The 20,946-nt window shown below is 44.5% G+C and overlaps 1 protein-coding gene across 8 annotated transcripts; it reads right to left on the bottom strand.

Moving 5' to 3' along the window:
- Nucleotides 1–981: 981 nt before the first annotated feature.
- On the bottom strand, nucleotides 982–20,377 carry pum2 (pumilio RNA-binding family member 2). Of its 8 annotated transcripts, none has more exons than XM_056581245.1 (23): nucleotides 20,104–20,377; nucleotides 18,181–18,543; nucleotides 16,823–16,891; nucleotides 16,560–16,665; nucleotides 15,778–15,965; nucleotides 15,510–15,673; nucleotides 14,802–15,246; nucleotides 14,595–14,688; nucleotides 14,332–14,439; nucleotides 14,094–14,236; nucleotides 13,807–13,930; nucleotides 12,335–12,475; nucleotides 8,298–8,675; nucleotides 7,771–7,998; nucleotides 6,825–7,092; nucleotides 6,490–6,619; nucleotides 6,240–6,374; nucleotides 5,952–6,089; nucleotides 5,292–5,417; nucleotides 4,941–5,012; nucleotides 3,799–3,920; nucleotides 3,374–3,566; nucleotides 982–2,712 (listed from the first exon to the last, which is right to left on the bottom strand). In XM_056581245.1, exons 2-23 carry the CDS (start codon nucleotides 18,529–18,531, stop codon nucleotides 2,581–2,583), a joined length of 3,855 nt encoding a protein of 1,284 aa, XP_056437220.1. In that variant the 5' UTR covers nucleotides 18,532–18,543; nucleotides 20,104–20,377; the 3' UTR covers nucleotides 982–2,580. The 8 variants fall into 8 exon arrangements, with proteins under 8 accessions (XP_056437220.1, XP_056437222.1, XP_056437223.1 ...); XM_056581247.1 differs by having other exon boundaries at nucleotides 4,941–5,009; XM_056581248.1 differs by having other exon boundaries at nucleotides 6,246–6,374.
- Between the last annotated feature and the right edge of the window lie 569 nt (nucleotides 20,378–20,946).

Below are 20,946 nucleotides of genomic sequence, written 5' to 3'. Positions count from 1 at the left end.
CAGGCCTACGCGATCCCATTGCTCCTTCTAGACTTACAGAACTAGTTAGATAACATGAGCTAAGCAAATGTTAATTTTGTACCCATTCAATGTAATCTAAAGGCTTCATTCAAATAATTAAAAAAAACCACATATGTTAGAACAGTTTAATCATAGTCACAATTTTGCTTCCAAAAATGAGTTTTTTTTCTTCATCCAACATCAGGAAATGTACATAAGGCCACCTGAAAATGTACATGACTTTGACAGTGTGACAAAACTCATATGTTCATATTTATATAATTGACAATATTTTACATTGGTTTTTTGCTTACAAGGTAGCGGCTGTTTCAAAATACAGCACTTTTCTGTACAAAAATAATTGTTATCTCCTGTGAAGTTTCCATGTTAGCAGAGGACTAAATGCAGCCTCATGTTTAAAGTACAGAGCATTGGTGGCGTTTTGTATTTCTCTCCTAAACTGTCATTACGTCAAAAAGACTAACAGTGGACTTTACAGCTCCAGTACAAAGAGGCTGGATTATCCCATAGTAGAATACACCAAAAAAAAAAGTTTGAGAAGCCGTAAAAAGTATTTTGTTTAAAATAACGCTTGATCAAATAAAACTGTATACATTATATTCAAAAGGGGAAAGGAGTGATGAATATACACAAATCAAAATGCATTTTTTTTTTTGCTTTCCCCTAGAAGTGTAAAAGACATCCCATTTACAGCATCAACGTTTACAAATGTACAACTGTACAGACAAAGTAAAAGCATCACTACAAATTCAGCAAGGCCCATCAAGACACCACAACTAGACATTTCAATTAAACTAATAAACTTACACTTATTACCTGCACATATACTACATGTCATCTACAATTATTCATATGAAGAAGCGGAAGAAACAAAACAGGAAAAAGCCATCACGACTAGCGTTGCAGTTGAGTTATATAGCAGCTTCTGATGCCGCCGCCGCCCCCCCCCCCCCCCCCCCCACACACACTAGCCTCCATTAGCACAACTTGCGCTCCCAACGTAAAAAACTGACAAAAGATAAATAAAGAAAATAAATCTGCACAAGAGGTTCCAGAAATGTTCCTTTGCCCAAACGTATCCTATTCCTTTCAAAAAAGGTACACGGTTGGGATATGCGCCCCTTCCTATAGACACAACAGACCAACTTCTCCCAACATCAGGCTTCGTGGGTACCATCTTTGCTTCAAGCCCGCAACCCTTCAACCTTAAGCAACAAGTTACTTGAATATATAAAAGATGCTATACGTCGCTAAACTACTTCTATGACAAGGTGATATTAAGTACACGAAAGAAGAAAAAAAAGTTTCCTAGGGCAGTGTTTATCTTAAACTACAAGATCAGTACGATGTCGCACAAAACCAAAATAAGAGGATCTCCTACCAGGTTCTGTGTGACATCTTACCGTAGGAAGAGAAAATATATATTCTAAGCATTAAAAAAAAAAAAACCTGGTCACAGGTCACTGCATGCTAATGCATAACCCCCCCCCCCCCCCTGCCCCCCACTCCCGCTTATTTAATGTTAAGATTACACCAGTACAACCACAGCTCATGCGCCACCATTTTAATTATGTTATGGGCAGCTTAAAAAAAAAAAAGAACGACAATGGCCTTTCTCTCGTCATGGAAGGATCCCTTAAAAGTACCAGCTGAAGAGGAGCGAGAAGGCTCAGCTACAGAGAATACTGGCTTAAATCAATGGATCTCGTACCAAAACTCACAATAGTTGAAGTCATGTAGTCAGCCAACTAATATCCCCCACCCCCCAACCAGTTAAAACAACAAAAAAATAACAGCATGTCGAGACACTGCCCCAAATGTTAGGATTAGAGCTCTCCAAACACAAGCAGTTTCACACACACACACACACGAAGGGGGTCTTCAAAAAGGCCTTGGGTGACCCAACATGATGCGAGGTACATGGTGTAATCTGTTGACTTTAAGAGTTCCTCCTCCTTACTATTCTTATTTCAATGCTAATTTCAAATGAAATCAAAAACAGTCAACATGGTCGACTTCGGACACCTTGGGTCCATTTAGCCTGGGTGAGCTGTTTAAATATATTTTGAAATCGGAATGGCTGACGTCATTAGTCTTGGTATTAAAAAGAAAAACCCATACGATTTAAAGGAACCATCAGATGGGCCATTCAAAGTCACGTGCTGGTGTAATTGTAAGAATTGTAAATGTCAGTAAATGTATACAACTTATTTCTACAGAGAATTTACAAGGTAAAAATTAAAACCTAAATTTACAAGATTATATGAAAACCAGTCAGATACAGCAATTTCATCAACAGGCTTGTTGTGCTTTGACCCCAGTTGTCAGCCTGGCTGTGCGTCCACTTGTGGCCACAAGGGTGTGCTGTGGCAAGAAAATCAGAGTGTGTGCGTGTGGGGAAGGGGGGCTGGGTTAACATCACAGTATTCTTGGGCGAAGCGTAATCATAGATTTTTTCCAATTCCAATAATAACATTAAAATGAATCAAGGGAGTGGGTCATAGGTTAGGAGGGCTCTTTCTCTGGCCTCTATGGGCTTCAGGGTTATTCAACAGGCATCTACATGAGGCCGTTTGTGGGGCCCCCGATGGGCCCTAGGTCGGCGCCACTCTTCATGTAGTACTTCTCCAGCTTGGCCAGGATGTGCTTGCCGTAGGTGTACTTGCGCAAGGTGGCGATGTGAGGCCGGATCTAGTGGGAGGGAGAACAATTTGATGCAAAACCACACAAAGCCTTTAAGTGTTTGCATAGACAATTACCTTTTTATTTTCATTGGGGCAAGTACAACACAAGCAAGCTCGGTAGACATTGGAAGCACGTCCTTTTCTCATCTTTAAGACAAGCCCTGTTCCAAGTCTTTCAGTGACATGCAATTTTTAACAAATACTGAAAATCAACATTGGGTGTCATGTTGCTCTTTATAGTAGCCATCTTGTCTACAATTGGAATCAACTTGCCCCTGGCCGGCCAGAAGGGGGCGATCTTTAACCAGTTACTGTTCTGCAGAAACTTTGACACAAAGCTTTTTTTTATTTTATCCCCTAACTCCAAGCAAGGTTGGATGTGCTTTAGCTTTGAGCCAGATCTAATAAAGGGGCCATCCCGAGTCATGACAGACTAGTCCATTGGTTCCCAAAACCTGCCAACCTCATTTTTTTTCCCCCTAACTATAACTTAGATTCACCCATCCATCTGGTCTGCCTGCTCCCCCTTTGCAGTACCCCTGTGCCTCCCATTTTGGTAAACACTTTTAGTCCAGTCACAAGTCTACCATCCAACACTGTGCAGGCAATTTAACTGTTATACTTTTTGGTAACAAGTGAAAGCCACCACACCCCATGAGTGAACCAACCTTGTGCATGATGATCTTGCGTTGGGCAGGCTCTGCCATGTCGATCATCCTCTGGACAACGTAGTTGGCGTACTGGTCCTTCATCATGGTGTACAAGGCGCTGTGGGGGCCGTCCTTCTGGCAGCACACCTCGTCGATGAGCAGGGCCCTCTCGGCACGAGACGAGTGGATCACACACTTCTCCACCACGTTGCTAAGGACCGGGGAACAAGGCAGGGGCCTCGATTGAACACGGCCTCTGGCATCATGGCTAAACTGTTTCACTCACCATTTCTAAACTGTGTGTTAATAATCCGCTTGAAAACATAAAACGTGCTATAGGTATTGTTTGTCACCGTTTTCCTAATTATACCAAACCAAAGTTGGCTCTTGGTCAAGCTCAGCATGCATTGGATTTGACATCACTTATGTATTGTCGTGCTTACCTTGCAAATTTATGCTGACTCAGGACAAGGACCTTCCCGCGCACCTCGGCCACGATTTTGCTCTTGTCCTCAGGTCTGCCGTGCTCCAGGACGTGCTGAATCACATAGTTACCGTACTGGTCCTGAGGGGGGTATTCAAGAGGCACACAATTGGTCATTCATACAAGAAAAAATAAAATGGACTTGCAGAAAGAAAAGAGAAAAAAAAAAAAAAGAATCTTCATGCACTACTTTTCTTACTGATCTCGTATTGGAACGTGATAGAATCATGCATTTCTGCAAGGGAAGTTAACTAAGAGGGATGGATAAATGGGCAACACCCCCCACCCTCCCCATGTTGCAGTATACAACAAAGACCATAATGTCATCACTACAGGGGGTCAGACCCAACAGGTGCTGCTGGCAGCCCAGGGAGCTGCCAGAAGCACCGTTGGCTCTTCAGATATCAAGTGGCAGGTAGTGTGGTTTTGGCTGTGGAGCCTACACCTGGAAGCAGATGGGCAGCGACATGGGCGCCGCAACTCACCTGGACCGGTGAAGAACACAGCGCTCAAATTGCCTTCCCTTAAGTGTGCCCTTTCAGTTGGCCATAATGCTATGAGTAGCCTAGAAAAGGCAATTTCCATACAAAATAAGACCGTGCTCAAGAGTGAATATTGTAGCATGTTTGTGTTGCCCTGACTTTATGAGTCAATCTGCCCCCAGGGCACTTCTACAAAGCAACTGAAATGAAAGAAGGATAATTGCAAGTAGGGGGAGAGAAAAAAAAAAGGGGTAGTCAGCAGACACCTTTGGCCTAAGAGAAAGGAGAGAATTGAGCCCCCCCTCCCCAACCCTTTCAAAAAGCCATAGCAAGAGAGCGGGACAGCGAAGCAGGGTGGGTAAGGACGGCGACGGGAGCAGAGGGGGACGTAGAGTTAAATTAGGAGGAGGAAAAGGAACAGGCAGCAGCTGGAGAGGCTGGTGTGGGTTAGAGGGTGAGCTCTGTCCAGAGAGGGAAAGGGCTTTGGGGGGGGTTAAAGGTCTCTCGACCGTGTTAGGTCAGACTCTGGGAAGGGAAAGCAGAGAAAAGGAGGAGACAGACGGAAGGTGGTAGTTTAGAAGGAAGGGGCATCCGCAAGAGGGAGGCAAAGTGCTCTGACCTTGAACAGTGCATCGCTGGACACTGTATAATATGTTTTGGGCGTCATCTCCAATGATACGCCTTGATACTTCTAGATGGAGGGGAATAGGTGGAGGGAAGGGTGGGGGCAAGATGGATGGTTTAAAAATCAGCATAATTACAGATCAAATTTTAAGACAAAAAAAAAAAGGTGCAACTGGCAGAAAGTCATTGCCCGTTGGAAATTAATCAACAACAGACCATAGACTATACACAAAATAGATGAGAAAATAAAATGGTAATGTGAACAACGCAGCAACAAAAATCAGGCGGGGCAAACGCATACACAGAGGATACCAAACTAGCGTGGCGTTTGTCCAGGAGGGCTCACCTGGCCCAGCTGCTCGGAGTGTTGGTGCAGCTCCTCCAGGATGGGCAGGGTCTGCTCCTGGGTGCAGTGCTCCAGAATCCTCTGGATCACCCTGCAGCCGTATGGGTGGGTGGACAGCACGAATACCTGCCGACCAATCACAGTGGAGAGTTTGAGTACTTAGTACTTCCCCGAGACCGACTGACTGTAATGATTTTTCTGTTTAGTTTTACACATTCGTGTTCACATTTTTTGGATTAACTTCTTAAAATCGGGGCCATCTACTTAGTATTCTTGAGAAACCCAAGGTGTATAAGCTCAACCATGACAGTATAGTAGAGCACATACTGAACCCACTATACCCAGTAGGTGTACGGGGTGGCATGTGGCTCAGGAGTCAGAGGAGGTTTACTGTTAACTGGACGGTTGCTTGCTCGATTCCCGGCGCCTCCTAGCGAGTGTCGATGTTTCACTGATCAGGACACCTAACCCTGACTGCTCCTGACAAACTGGCTGTTGCCTTGCACAGTGGACACCACGGCCGGTGTGTCAATACGTGCATGAATGGTTGAATGCAGCGCAATATCGGAAAGCGCTTTGAGTGGCCAGTGTTTTCTTTATATCATTTAACCAGATCAGGATGGCACGGGTGTCAAGTCCTACAAGCCCATGAGGCCTCACCTGGCCCTGGAAGGCGTCGATGATGAATTGCAGGGCCTGCGGCTGGACACACTCGATGCACTTCTGCACCACGTGGTTGCCGTTCTGGTCCTTCACACACTTGAGCACGTGACCGTCCAGCTCACGCACGATGTCGCTCTGTGGGGTCAAGCGGAAAGAGCGAGGGGTAATGTACACTGACATTAGTGAACAAGCCCTAAAGAATATACTTCATTATCTGTACATTTAGAATGAATACTTCGTTAATTATTTCCTATTTGGAGAGAAAAAAAAAACAAGGCCACTTACAATTACCTGCTGGTCGGAGGAGATGGACTCCAGGGCCTTCTGGATGACCCTGCAGCCGTACATCTGCAGAGCCAGGGGCAGCACGTGGCCACGGATCCTGGTGGCGAGGGCCAGCTTCTGGTCCGCGCTCCCAAACTGCCCGGGGACAAAGAGGACATCCATTGTTATGCTACACCCACATGACAACTTGTCTGCAGGAGGGACAGAATCAACTACTCTTGGCGCCGAACGGGGTCTTTCCGTCTCTCACCTCAAAGAACTTCTGGATTACATAGTTCCCAAACACGTCCGTCATCAGCTGGTACGCCGCCTGCAGGATTTCGCCAAACACCATCTGTCTCTCGGCGGGCGTGGCCCTCTCCAGCTTCTGTTGGATGAACCTGGTCGGGCAGAGGGTGGATGGAGGCTTATAATTGCAATAAATCATGGTGGTCTTTCTTTTGGAAAAATTCAAAGCTATAGTGATGCATCTATACTTAAATAAAAACACAAATAGGATGTTATCTTCCTGTACTATTCATATTCACACAAGCCCCATGACACCACGACTCCCTCATGTCCGACAGCGGGTTTTGCCCGTCGTACCTGGAGCCGTGCTGGTCCTGGGAGAACTCCACCATGTGGCCGGGCAGGTCGCGCAGCTGCAGGTTGGGGAAGCGGTTGTTGCGGAAGTCCTCCAGCAGCCGGCTGCGTCCGGAGGGCATGACGTCTGAGCGGCTGTAGCGGGGCCGGGCCGGCGGGAACAGCTGGCTGCTGGAGTTGAACAGGCTGGAGGCGCTGCCGCTGCTGCGGTACTTGGCCTCCGCGCCCGGGGCCGCCGAGATGTAGCGCCCGCTACCGTTGGTCAGACCTCCTTCAGGGAGAGAGAGCGTTGAGGAAACGGGAATGGCTCATTAGTGTGGGACAAACAGGAGCAGCTGATTTTTTTTTACCGAATATGACGGGGTCATTCAAATGTTGCTCATCGTGAACCTACCGCTTCAGTCAACGTGGCCACCGGCCAATGAGGCACACACTCTTACTCTAGCCTGCCCACAACCGTCACTAGGATGAGGCATCAAAAGATAAGCCACCACGGTCCCATATTTGCGTCTTAACTGTGATCGTCATGAATAAGTCCACCATGTCTGGCCATAAATGTAAAATATGTTCAAGCAGCTAGAAAGTTAAGAGCACGATGGCAGTGTATAATATACCATACGCTCCCTTGAATGCATCTTATGCATCCAGTATGCATGTCATCATTAGTTTACAGTGGTGGGTTGACAAGTGGAACAAACGGCAGCATTGCAATACTGCATTTTCTTTTTAAAAATCACTTTCCATCTCACCCTGGGGTTATGTTACTTATTCCAGTTAACCAAATAGTAATACAGCAAGCTTGATGTAGCGATGATTAAAAACAACAACATTGGCTTGGCCTTATATTAGCATTGCTATATCGTATTTGAGGACGAGAAATGCAAGGACGGTATGTCTTAAAAATATAATGCCGGGAGATTTATATGAAGGAAAATTCACTCCGACTCACCGAGGTGAAGGCTGGAGGATGAGCCGTGGGAGGAGGGCAGGGAGGGCGGGGGGGTGAGCGGGGAGTGTCCAGGGGTCAGGCCGATGGGGCTGGGCGAGGACGAGTAGCCCAGGCTGTTGTAGAAGGGCTGGCCGATGGGGGTGAGGCTGCTGCCGCCGCGCTTGTAGAGGTCGGAGTTGGCCAGCAAGGAATCTCTGCGGGAGACACTGCTACTGCTGGAGCTGGACACTGGAGACGGGGGGGAGGAGGGCGTCAGGGAGGAGGGCCGCGGATGATGTGTCTAGGTGTGATATGCAACCGTTGCATGCTCCAAAAGCTGAATGTAGACACTCAGTTACATGCTACAGGGATCTAGGTTAATTGCAGCAGCGTAGTGAAATATAATTCCATGTTTTTCTAAAGTGAGCCTCGCTGTGAAGAAACAGCCAGCTCAAGCTGGCATGAAACAATGCCACCCTTAACAAATAAATAATAACTAATATTAACCACAAAAAAAATCCTTTAGCCTACAAAAATAAATATATAACCATTTGCGTGTGGAGACTGACCCGAGGAGCCAAAGCCCCCGAGTGCCGAGGCCAAGCCCACGCCGAGGGAGCCCTGTGCGCCGCCAAAGCCCAGCGAGGAGCTGGGGGGGGGCTGGCCGGCCGAGGCGTGGGAGAACAGGGAGCTGCTCTGGGAGGTGGGGGGCAGCGAGGCCGAGGCGTAGGGCAGGCCCTGCTGCTGCTGTTGCTGCTGCTGTTGCTGCTGTTGCTGCTGCTGTTGCTGCTGTTGCTGCTGGGCCTGTTGCTGCTGCTGGGCCTGTTGTTGCTGCTGGGCCTGGGACTGCTGCTGCTGGGTTAGGGAGCGGTACATCGCGTTCCCCTGAGGGCCCGACATGTTGCCCGAGCCAGATGCAGACGCTGCTGTAGTAAGGGGAGAAAAAGGTGATGTAATGCCATGCCGTAGTGGCGTGAGGACAAAACGATTGACGCCCAACACACCTTAGAAAAAATAAAAAGTGCTATAGGCAAGACTCAAAAGTCTTAGAGAAATATGAATTGAAACTAATCTCCAAAAAAATTCCCCCACCCCCATTGTTGAATTCATACATCCGTGTTTGAAAGGAAGATGGACTACCACACCCAATCATGAAAGGGTTCCTAATAGGGATGGACACGAGTAGTAAATTCCAAACTCGAGTGATCGAAGGAATTCCTCGAGGATAACTCGAGTACTCGTTTAATCTAATCTATTTTTAGAATGCAACGCATCTGCAGCAGGAATAGGCCTAATGATGAACGGCAATATTACCAACCAAACATGTAATGCTTAGTCTCCATCAAAACAGTCAGAGTTATCAGAGTATTCATTATTTATTTTTGCAAACGTTCAAAACACATTTTCATTTAAAATAAATAAATATGCGTCTCACAATTTAAATCACGTCGAACCAAGGCCTGTAACGGTTTAAAAAAAACAAAAACTAAACAAGTAGCCTAACAATTGCAAATAATTTAAAGCTGCAAATAAAACAGCAGCAAATGGACTATGGAAATACTCAGCGTTGTGATCTTCTCTACACGGCCGGGATTACAGCTGCGTCTTGCAGCGGTGAAATAGCCGACACACTTGGTTGCTGGGGGTCTGCTTTCCCAAACTCACCGTTGTGTTTCAGGAGCATATGTTGCCGCATAGTACTTTTAGTACTCTGGCAGCTTGATTTCGCTAGGCATATTTTAGATTTCACCTTTTGATCTCCTATTTTGTTAAAGTACTACAATTCTTCGCTGCGCTTTGCTTTAACCGCCATCTCTTAACTTTTTGAATTCTGGCGTTCCTGCACACGGCACGCGCCACACAGAAATTTGATACATTTAATTCGCTTTGTGCCCAAGGCATGCGTTAGTGCCGCCTCACAGAAAATGTATACATTTGCTTGTGTAGGCCTATATGTATTTGTGTGTGCATATGCAAACTCGAGTTTGCCTGTCCACCAACCGAGTTCATTTGTAACGAGGAGTACTCGAGTAATCGATTCCTCACGCCCATCCCTAGTTCCTAATTTATTATTCATTCTTTAGTTTTATATCCAAGATGTCTCACACCGAAGCAATTGCTAAACCAAGAAAGGATAGTCTCAACTAGAAATTTCAGTTCTTACAAATTATCCTCATATAGCCCTTAAATCTTAGCCTCAGCCACACAGTGGTTATAGAATGCGTTTTCAAAAAACATGCATTTAAAATCAATAGAGAATAACTGATTAATTCAGGAGGTAAGGCTGGTACACCTTGGGTTTTGGGTGCAGATCAGTGTTAATTTTGTCAGCTATTTTAGATTTAGTCTTAGTCTTAGTCTTTTGACGAAAATGCTTAGTATATTTAGTCACATTTTAGTCACTGTTTTCCTTTGTAGTTTGAGTCTAGTTTTAGTCGACGAAAAGTCCTTACATTTTAGTCAACTTCTAGTCATTACTTTTAGTCAAAATATTTTCTCCTTTTAAACTAGTTCAATTAGGCTAACCCTATATAGGCTATATGGACACCTGCTAAATTGTACCACTCAAATAGAGTACTAAAGTGAAAACGTTACATTGTCCTGGCAACCGGATTTTCAGTTCTAAACAACCGAACGAGAGATGGCGTTCTCCATTGCTTCCATGCGTTGTTTCTTTCAAATAAATCAATTTCAAGAGGTGAAAATCACTACCAATCGAAAAATGTCGAGGCGTTCATGTATTCCCCTGGGGTATTAAAAGGAAAAGTTTGTAAACATTATTTTAGTTTAGTTTTTTTAATATGAAGACAATCTATTCTCAATATTACTTACATCATTGGTAAAGCAAACTCACAAATCAATTCACAAAAAGATTGTTCCTTTTCTATAAAAGGTTCGTGTGGCATAGGATTTCCCCTTGTTAATTTGTTTTGTGTAGAACCGAAAATCTGGTGCTATCGAAACTTGACGTCACACTTTAGTACTCTCGTCTGTTCAGCCTTCAAAACGATAGCTGGTAAATTGTGAAAAATGCATTAAACTGTAATCAGAAAACGCGGTTATATGCTATAAACCCTATAGTATCTTGGGTATAAAGGCTGGGACGAATTTCAAAGTCCACCTTATGTTGAAGTATAGACCGTGGCGATTCCCATTGAAACGAATGGCATGGTGATTTTCTTCAAAACAAGAGCCGGTAAATTGTGAAAAATGAATTAAACTAATCAGACAACGCGGTTATATGCTATAGACCCTAGTATCTGTGGAATAAAAGCTGGGAAGAATTTCGAATCATGTACAATGCATAACGTTAGCTCATAGCTGAGTGGACCATACCTCCCGTTGCCAAGTCGTAGCTAAGGTCCGTCCTATTTACTGGAGGAGTGAACAGTTGCATAAGAACCTTACGGGAGTGTACTGATTGGATATATCAATATCGTGCATTTTCAATGTCCAAATAGCACACCAATAACATTTTCGTCCTGTCTCGTCTCGTCAACGAAAACAAAATTACATTTCGTCATCGTTTTTATTATCAAAGATTAGGGCTGTCACTTTTTCCAAAAATGAAATTCAAACGAATTTCGAATGTCCATAATTAATTCGAATACATTCGACCCCCGCCCCCCCCCATAGAACTATTAAAAAAAAAGACGACTGTTGTCGTGTTTCTTTTTATTTCTTGTGGAAATCACGTTTACCTACTGAATTCATAACAGCACAGGATAAAAACACATCTTTCATAACACATTTGTAAACACAACAAGAGGAAGCTCCGACACACAAGTGCGGCTGTCTTTTACGCATTAACAATAACTGCTCGGAGCGCGATATGCGGAGCGCATGTCGTCCATGGCACACACAGCCTATATAAACGAACAATCTGTGAGGCCGACCTCCAACACGGCATGCTGCTCTTTTTATTCCTTACGGAAAGAAAATTACAAGTAGTCTCGCAGCTCTCCGTTACCGCTGCAGCTGCTTCTGTCAGCCGTGCTGTATAAGTCCCCAAACAGGCTACCCATCGCGCCCATCGCGCCAGCGGACTTTTCTCCCTGTCGTGTGCGATCAGTGTCGGTCTCCGTTTCAATGAGCTCGTGTGATAGGCTTTCAGTCATGAGATGTTTCTGTGCAGGGGAAAGGTGGACTAACCGGGAGAAGCGGGGATCCAGGAGGGCCGCTTTATTGAGGAGAAGCCACTCGCCGCCCTCTTCTTTATAGCGCATTTTTACAGTTCGAATGGAGAATTACACTTTGAATTCGAACTTTTCACCCCACCTTCGAACGAATATTCGAACTTCGAATAAAAAGTGACAGCCCTATCACAGATCTATTTTTAGCTCGTCAATGTCTCGTCTTAGTCACGGAAAAAAGGTCGTTGACGAACATTTTTCGTCATATTTTTCATTAACGAAATTAACACTGGTGCAGATGTAATTAATCAGTTAACTAACATTGTGTAAATTATCAGAGCATATCCGCTCTTTTGGTCCCACGGTAGGGTTATTTTACTAACGGGAGGTGATGTTTAGCCCCAACCACGCCCCTCATTTGGAATGTGTTCAGAAATATTCTCCGAACTCACCGGCCTGGGCTGCGGCAGGGTTCAGGAGGAGAGGAGTTTGGACAAGACGCATGGGGCCTCCTAGACCACCGCGGGCCCCGGGGCCCATCACCAGGGCACCATTCTGGTCATAGTAAGCAGCAGGGGCCAACACCTGGTAGCCTGGAGTGTTTGAGAGAGGGGAAACCTTGGATGAGACTAGATTCCTATAACAGACATTATAAAAACACAACCCTAAACATGCATTAGTGTGGATGATTATTAGGGGTGCAACGGATCACAAAGCTCACGGTTCGGGTCACGTTATTTGAGTCACGGGTCGGATCATTTTCGGATCAACAACAACAATAAAGATAACAAGACAAATGTGACTTTAAATAAAATCTTCAACTGTGTAAAAACAAAATAAAGTGAAAAATTAGTTAATAATCCTGCTTCCTTTAAGCATGGTCAATATTTAAAAAATGTGCAATCTGAGGCATTATTCCGTCTTCTTTTTAACATGGATAGGATAGTAAATAATCCCTAATCCTGGATTTACAATTCAGGATGTCTGCATTGCCTGGGGAGAGTTTAGAGTCTACACTCTCCCAAGGCAATGCAGACATCCTTATCTTCTTTTTTTTAGTTTGGTAGCGAAATACAGTTTCTGTGGTGTTTTATTTGGCATTTTGTAAATCCATTGATTTCGATTTGGCGACTCATTGCTCATTGCAAGGGGGGTTGGTTGTAGTCTTTTCGCTCGGTTCTAGCCCTACTGTTGATACGGCGAATTATTTAAACTCGTGTGATTGTGCGTCAATGATTCTGAGCCCAGTCCAAGAATAGAAAATTCAGGTGTGAATCTGGTGATCTTGCAATAATGAAAGGGCACAAAGGTAAGAACCACGACTCCTATGTGAATCGATGTTTTCCCCCCACTCTCCCCAAGTAGTACAAGTCTGATTAATTTGTCCTTTAGTATGCGACACTATGGAATAGTTTCATCATTACTATACTAGCGGCGTGAAAAGAGTCTCATGAAAGCCATGAACATTTAGATGATGGATGGTTGCTTAACAGTACTGGGGCTAGTCCTGTATGTCAGACTCATTCTGTTTTCCTACATGCTACATTGTGAACTTTACGAAATATGAATCTTGACATTAACATGGCCACATTATGGGATGTACATAAAAGGGCAATAGTAACGGAATAAAAACCCTACTTTGAATGGACAGCTTGGTGTAAAAAAATAATGGTGTAAATAGAGATATCAAACCGGTGGGGTCTGCAAGGTGTACAGCACCCTGGGCCATTTGAACCAGTATTAATATCAACAGTTTGACCAGGTGAGACCTAACCCAAATTATCTATGTAATAGCAAGGTAAGGTGCCAAGATACTATGGTCCGTTGCTTTTGGTAAAGTGTAACTTTAGCGTTGGTTTGGATCACAGTTATAGTGAGCACTCGTGTTGGTGTAACGGCGGGCACTACAGAGGCGGTGGCTGACCTGACATACCGGCGTAGGCCAGGGCGGGGTTAGCTGCGGCCGCCGCAGCAGCCAGACTCTCCTGTTGGCTTTGCTGGCCCTGGCCTGGGGTCAGGGGCCGCTGGTTGTTTCCTGTGCGCATCACCTAGAGCAAAATAGGATATTACACACAAATAATAATATCAGTGATATTACATTAGATATTGCCAAACAAGAGCAAACTACTTCCACATTGAACATAGGAAAGCATTCCATCAAAACAGAAGGCTGAGATTTGTTCTGGTGCAGGTCGAACCACACACACACACCTGTTGCCCCGGACCTGGTCCCTGATTGGATGCTTGCTGATTGGCCGAGTGATTGGCATTTGCTGCGGCCTGTTGCTGAAAAAGGTTGGCTGGATACACGCCCCACGGTACACCGTAGTACTGCGGCGGGACAACTGTTGGCCCTTGAGGAAGACATATACCGGTTATTTAATTACATCATTACAAGTTGATCATGCCTTACATCAAACAAAAGCATCCAGGAGGACCAGTCTCTAACCTGCGAGCGAGGCTGCGGCGGCCAGGCCTGCGGCGGTGTAGGGGTCAGTCCCAGGAGGACCAGCGTTGATGATGTACGGGTTTGGCACAAAAGCAGGGGCAAGTCCAGCTGCAGGAAGAGCAACAGGGAATGCTTCAGAACCCACACTTCCACAAAATAGCTCCAAAACCGGTCTGTATGGAATCGTGTGCATTTAAAACACAGAGCCGCGGTACCAGGAAAAGCCACCAGGGAGAGGCAATATGTGCTTCGAGGCGACCTACCCAGATGCTGCTGCTGCGCTGCAGCTAGAGCATATTGTTGTTGCTGAGCAGCAGTGAGCTGCTGAACGGTCAGATGGTTGGATCTCTGGAACAGCTGAGCAGGGACGAAGGGCAGGGGCATTAGATAGTTGGCAGTTCACCTACTAAACTCCACCTGTGGTGATTTTAGTGAATGCTCCCGGTGTAAAGCCTGTTCAATCAACATACCTGCTGCTGGGAGTTGTAGTCAAACAGTCCCACAGGGGTCCCGGAGGAGTCCACCTGGATCTGGTTTCCGACGTAGTCAAACTGCAGAGACTCCACACCAGCCTGCTGCTGCTGCTGCTGCTGCTGCTGCTGCTGCTGCTCCATGCCTCCCATGCCCTGGCCGTCGTGGCCCTGGAAGTCCTCATTGGGGCCCTTGTTCTGCACAGCGTTCTGCTGCTGTTGCTGTTGCTGCTGCTGTTGCTGCTGCTGCTGCTGCTGCTGCTGCTGCATGGCGTGAGCGTGATGGGGGTGCTGGTGCTGATGCAGGTGCTGATGTTGGTGGGGATGCTGATGTTGGTGTTGATGTTGGTGCGGATGTTGTCCCATCATCTCCATGCCACCCTGACCAGGGCCCATCCTCTCCACAGCCTCGGTGGGCGAGGCCTGGCGACTACCAGGGGTAGGACTACATGAGGAAAGGTTAAGGTTTAGATGACGTTGATAGAGAGCAATGTTTATGGAAGCCCAATGAAGAAATTCTATGATTAACTGGGTTTCAGATTATGTAGCCTATAAAACTCTGCATCCAAAATTGGCGATGAGAATTACATTCATTGGGTAAAAATTGCTTTAATTAATTTCATGTCCAAGCCCAAACAAACTATAAATGCCTTTATAAGAAACGGAAAACAATCGTAAGGCCTGGAAAAAAAGCAAAAAAAGTCGTACTTGAAGTCTTTGTCCATGCCATTGAGAAGGCCTCTTCCGTTAGCCTTTGAAGGGTCGCCCTCCTCCCCAGATTTCAACTCTGGGTTTTTATCTTCCTCAAACGGAGACGTCTTATCTGGGACGTCACTCTTCTCTCTGCCGTCTGGGTTAACGTCTCCAGTACCCTGTAAGTATCATAGAGTTAACAAATATACCAAAGGACAATTCTGTAAAAAGCCACACAAATTATGCAATGGTGACAGAAAAAGAATAAAGGATGGAAACATACATAGCCGCCGTTCCTGTAACGACTGTCCATCTTATCACCGGGAGAGGAGCTGAGCACGTACTCCACCATGCTCACACCCAGCCCACCGCCTTCGGAGCGGGGGGACAGCACGGAGTTGGCATCCCCATTCCCGTGGAAACTCTGTCCTGGTCTCTGTTGCACCATGATAGGTTGGGACACTGAATGATCTGAATATAAAAATAAATAAGTGAAAAAAATTGATTAAGACAATTATAAAACAAAAATACATCCAATGTAAAGGCCAGTACATTTTTGGTAGACATACCACGTGGGTAGTGGATAGGCCTGCATGATAAATCTTTATAAAATCTCGCTCTCGATTCGCCCGTGTGGATTTTAGTTTTAAATTACTTTTAGCCTTCATTTACAGGTGTGCGGAGTTTGTTCAGTAGTAATAAAAGGCCAGCAATTAAAGACAATGTGCTGCTATGTGTACAAAATAAATCAATCCGTTTTTGATACTGCACTTTAATCAGTTATAAAAGGGCCATATGAAACGCAACGTGCTAGAGGTGCCAAAGAACTATGTTTGGTACTGCCATTTTTTTTTGTCAAGGTTCATGTGCAATAAAAATTACATTTTGTTAGAAAAAAATCGTGGCAGAGAATCGTGATACAAGTTCTAAGCTAAAAAAAAATCATGATTCCGATTTTTCCCCGATTCGTGCAGGCCTAGTAGTGGTGTTATGTCAATTTAACAAAATCTAGTGTAGCAGCAATTCCCGTTCCTGAATAAAATATAGATGCGTCAAGACACTCACGGGATGTTCCCCACGCATTATCCCGCCATTCTTCTCCTAGTAACATTCCTTTCCGTCCATCCTTCGCCAATTCATCAGACTCCCAAAGCTTTTTTGCAGGCAGGAGCTAAAAGTAAATAAATAAGTAATAATAGTAGCAGTTGAAACAGACTTTAATGCAATCCTTGAGCAGAATGAATGGACGCAAACTTTACACTGAAAATTTAAAAACGCAAAAGCTCCACTTGCACAAGATGTTTGCATTGAGGAGTATGGTGATTTACCTCTCCCATGCCCCTTGATTCCAAAGCCAGTGCTTGAAAGTCATAGTTCATCTCATCCGCAGCACGCACCTGAGAACGAAAGGCCTACATTAGACAACAGGATGATTTTCAGGGGCCAGACATTTCTAAAAAAAAAAGTCATGTTAAAGAAAGACTACGGATGGAATCTGCAATCACAAGTTTGGTCAAATCGACTCTTTTCTCTTGGTTTAATTGTTTAACTAAAAAGGGCATTTAAATAAATATTAACAACTCTTTAAGAGCCAGTGACCCCACAATTTCAGCTGGAATTCATACAGCCGTTTTATCCCATGGTTTCAATCCACGAAAACTTCCGGACACTTTAGTACAGTCGTTTTAGCACCGTTGTTTTAGTGTCCACAAGTGTGGAAACACACACACACACCGCCAGTGCTCCCCTTGGTCATGACGTCTGAGGCCATCAAGCCAAAAAGCATTGAAGAACACAGAATAAATTCCCAGCAGACCGGAGCGTTCACCAAGTGTTTTAGGGAGAATGGCAAAACATAGCATGGCAACCACCATACCATTGACATAAACCAAAACAAACAGTTTGGGGTTCCCTGGCTCTTTAAACTAGTTTGACCACTGGTGTTGACCCAGACATCCGACTACATAACAGGTATTTATAAAGACATGGTTGCAATTTCCATCATGTGAGGTTACTGATGATGGTTAGAGTTTGGTAGATCTGGTGGTTAGTATTGAAATTGTTGTTTCCAAAACAAATGGAAATCACAGTATTAGAAATACTTACAATGTCTGACCATCATGTCAAATCCCCCCTTCTAGCTTTAACAAGCCTTTACTATGTTGTACTAAAACGTTTGTTTTTACTTATCTGATGAACCATTTTCTCCTTTCCACATAAACACTGGATTGCACCAAGGACCAAATTATTGAACAATGATGAATGTAGTCCTTCTTATATCTCCAATTCGATACCGTTACAATCTTTATTCTAAACTATGTAGCGGCATTACCATGTTGGCCATTCAAAATGGCTTTTAAAATAAGTATATAGGTGGCGTGAAATTTGGCCAATTACATACATGGCGAATATATTAAAGTGGCCAAAAATGTACAATATGTAACATTTGAAGTCACCAATTTAGGCACTTCCCCACCAAAATTATGATGCATTTCTTTGGTACGGGTTGGATGGCTATACATTAACCCCAATTCTTAACTTCATGCCATTCAATGAGGCAAAAAGATAATTACATTAGTCTTCAAATGTTCTTAAGACAGGCACAGGACTATATATCCGCTATGTTTTACATATTATTTTCCCCAACTGGTGGTGCATGCATACCATTCCCACTTTAGTTTAGTACCTGATCAATATGGTTGCCATCGCCAGTGGGCCAGCGGTGTTTGCTTGGTACACATCCTCCGAGTTGCTCCCCTGGCTGTCTCTGGAAGAAGTACCCAACTGTGGCATCATCCTGGGACCGCCCGCTCAGTGGTGGCTGAGGGGTACCGGGGGTGGGGTTAGATGCCCTGTCCATGCCTTGTAAATGTGGCTCTCCGGGGCCTTGTCCAGCTACGCCCACTGTGGCAAGGGGGCCGCCACCGTGAACCCGGACTACCCCCGTCTCAGGAGCACCATTTGCATGCAGCATCCCACCTCTTGTCTCCTGCCAGGCCACGTCATTCATACCTAGGATGCTGCATGGAACGCTCATTCCACGGGAAACCTAAATAAAGAGTTTATATTGAATACATGAGTACAATCAGAATAAATTAAACAGAATACAAAATGATTGAGTGCTATTCAAGACATTGTGTTATTTAGTATTTGAAAGGGGTAAGAAGTCAAAGCAGTGACTTTAAAGACTATTCAATGCAAATGATAACAATCCAATTTAATTAGTGAAAACTAATTTCCTGCCAAATAGCCCAAGACTCGGGTGAGACCAGATGTGACAGCCTGGATATCCTTTCGCCATTTTAGGCGCCGCTGTCGTAGACTTTATACAATTATAAACTGCATGTTGTAGGCCTAGTTCAAGTCAAGTTATACAATAAAACTATTAAAACGTGCAGGTTAAGATTAACTCATTCCAATTTGGTGGGTGGGGGGGGGGGGTACAATCAGTTCGACACGTAAAATAATATCAGTGGATGGATACACATTGTCAAACATAAATGAATTAAAAAAGGTTTTAAAATATCTCGCTGGGATGTGGCTAATATCTGGTACTTCACTTCCTGCCATGAATCCTGCATTTAACGAACACGTACAGAACCTGGTGCGAGACCTGGCCTGAAACACGTACGAACACACATAGGGACATTTCTCCCAGTTAGGGTTACAGATCAGGTGTAACAGAGCTCAATACGTGAGATTAGGTTGACGGTTGATGATTCCGAAGAATGCTAACGGCCCGGCTAACAGTTAGCATTATGTCAGCTTTTAATGTGGACGCTAGCTAGCGATATAATGTAGCGGAATTGAACCAAATATTCACTCAATGTGGATGACAAGTACATAATACTCGCCCAGTCATGTTTTCGACCAGAAAATAAAAACGGTTGAAACGAATACATGTAGTTGTCCGTGTCGCATTGAGTGATCAGACCCTTTTTTCTGGCCAATCTGACGGAGCCAGTAGTCTGAAATGCTAGTGGACCTAGCAGCTATCGGGCTAGTTCGCAAACAAATATTCAGACACAACGGCCATTGCAAATGATTCGCAAATGTCCATTTAAAACAACAGTCCAACAACAACAATGTTTAACAGAACATGGCCACGGTTTATTTATACGATGGAAAGAAACGTGCAAACGAAAGCAGGCCCATCATTTCAGTTTATTATTAGCGCAGGGAAGCTAACGTCTAGGAGGAGACGCCGATGCTAACCTAGTCGAAACAACCAAATACGTTCATGTGCGTTAACCAACCCCTCGTTTCAACGCATACATGCTTTAAGAGTCACCTTCTGTTAAAAACAGCCAAGGAGCCGAGTGTTATGCTAGACGGCAGTCAAGCAGTCTAGCATAACCCTCGGCTGTTTGCCGTTTTTAACAGAAGGTGAAGCCAGGCATAATTTGCTTAGCTTAGCATCCAAGCTACAGTCTAGGGCTAGGCTAACAGTGGCTGGCTAAACAACATGGCCCCCCTCCGGGTCCAAACAGAGGGGCCTGCGCCGCGCAACAAAAGGGACACACGAGCACACTACCTTGCTCGCTGAAAACACTCATTGATTGCAAGGGGATATTGCACGATTTCATCAAAAAATAAAAACACTACTCACGCGTTGTCGTGTGGAGAGAGGGGTCTATGTTCCTTGATCACAGTGTAGCCGGTTGTCTTTATTGTTTTGTTTCCGTGGAGAGCGGTGGTGGTTGAGCCAGGCTTTAACGTGAACTCCTCGCTTGTAGTCCGCCTCCTCCTCCAGTGCCTCCACCCTCCAGTGCCCCCTCCCTGTATGTATCGGAACCAACGTAGACCTGCGCGGTGGAGAGAGCGCTGCAAAATAGCACAGTTCTGCAATTCTTGTCACACATGTTTAGTATGAGTGTTTAATCATGCACTACGAAAACATGATGAAGCAAACAGCCGACAGGAAGCAAGAAGTGTATAAGGATGGAATCCCTTTTATATTGCAGACCATTCATTAGAATATACACATACTAATTGTAATGGATCTTTAATTCGATTTGAAAAAAAAATATTCAGCTCAAGTTCACTGTGTAGTTTTATACTGATATTAGAGTGGGAGGGCTTATTGTAATGTCAACGTTGAACATTAGGTAGACATGCATGGTCGTGAGAGCGGTGAAAAACAGGAGAGTTCTGCAATCCTTATCACACATGTCAGATCATTTTATTACATCTTATTGTACAAGTAGGCCTACCACAAGAGTATAATTCGTAGGCAGCAACAATTGAAGATAAAGTAAATAGAGATCGGCCAAAGTAAAAATAAAAATATCAAAAAATAAGTAGCAGCATCAGAATAATAAATAATACAAATAAAATAAAATCGAGTAAGTAACATGTCCCACTTCATGTAGGCCTATAATGTTTAATCATGTTTTTTATATTTGATGGCCTCGTTATTTAAACTGCTATTTTTATTGTTGTATGGTGCTGG

The sequence above is a fragment of the Gadus chalcogrammus genome, chromosome 21 (genome assembly GCF_026213295.1).
Source record: "Gadus chalcogrammus isolate NIFS_2021 chromosome 21, NIFS_Gcha_1.0, whole genome shotgun sequence".
Lineage (NCBI taxonomy): Eukaryota > Metazoa > Chordata > Actinopteri > Gadiformes > Gadidae > Gadus > Gadus chalcogrammus.
Note: the sequence above shows the minus strand (reverse complement) of the source record. Positions and strands in the feature narration are given on the sequence as shown.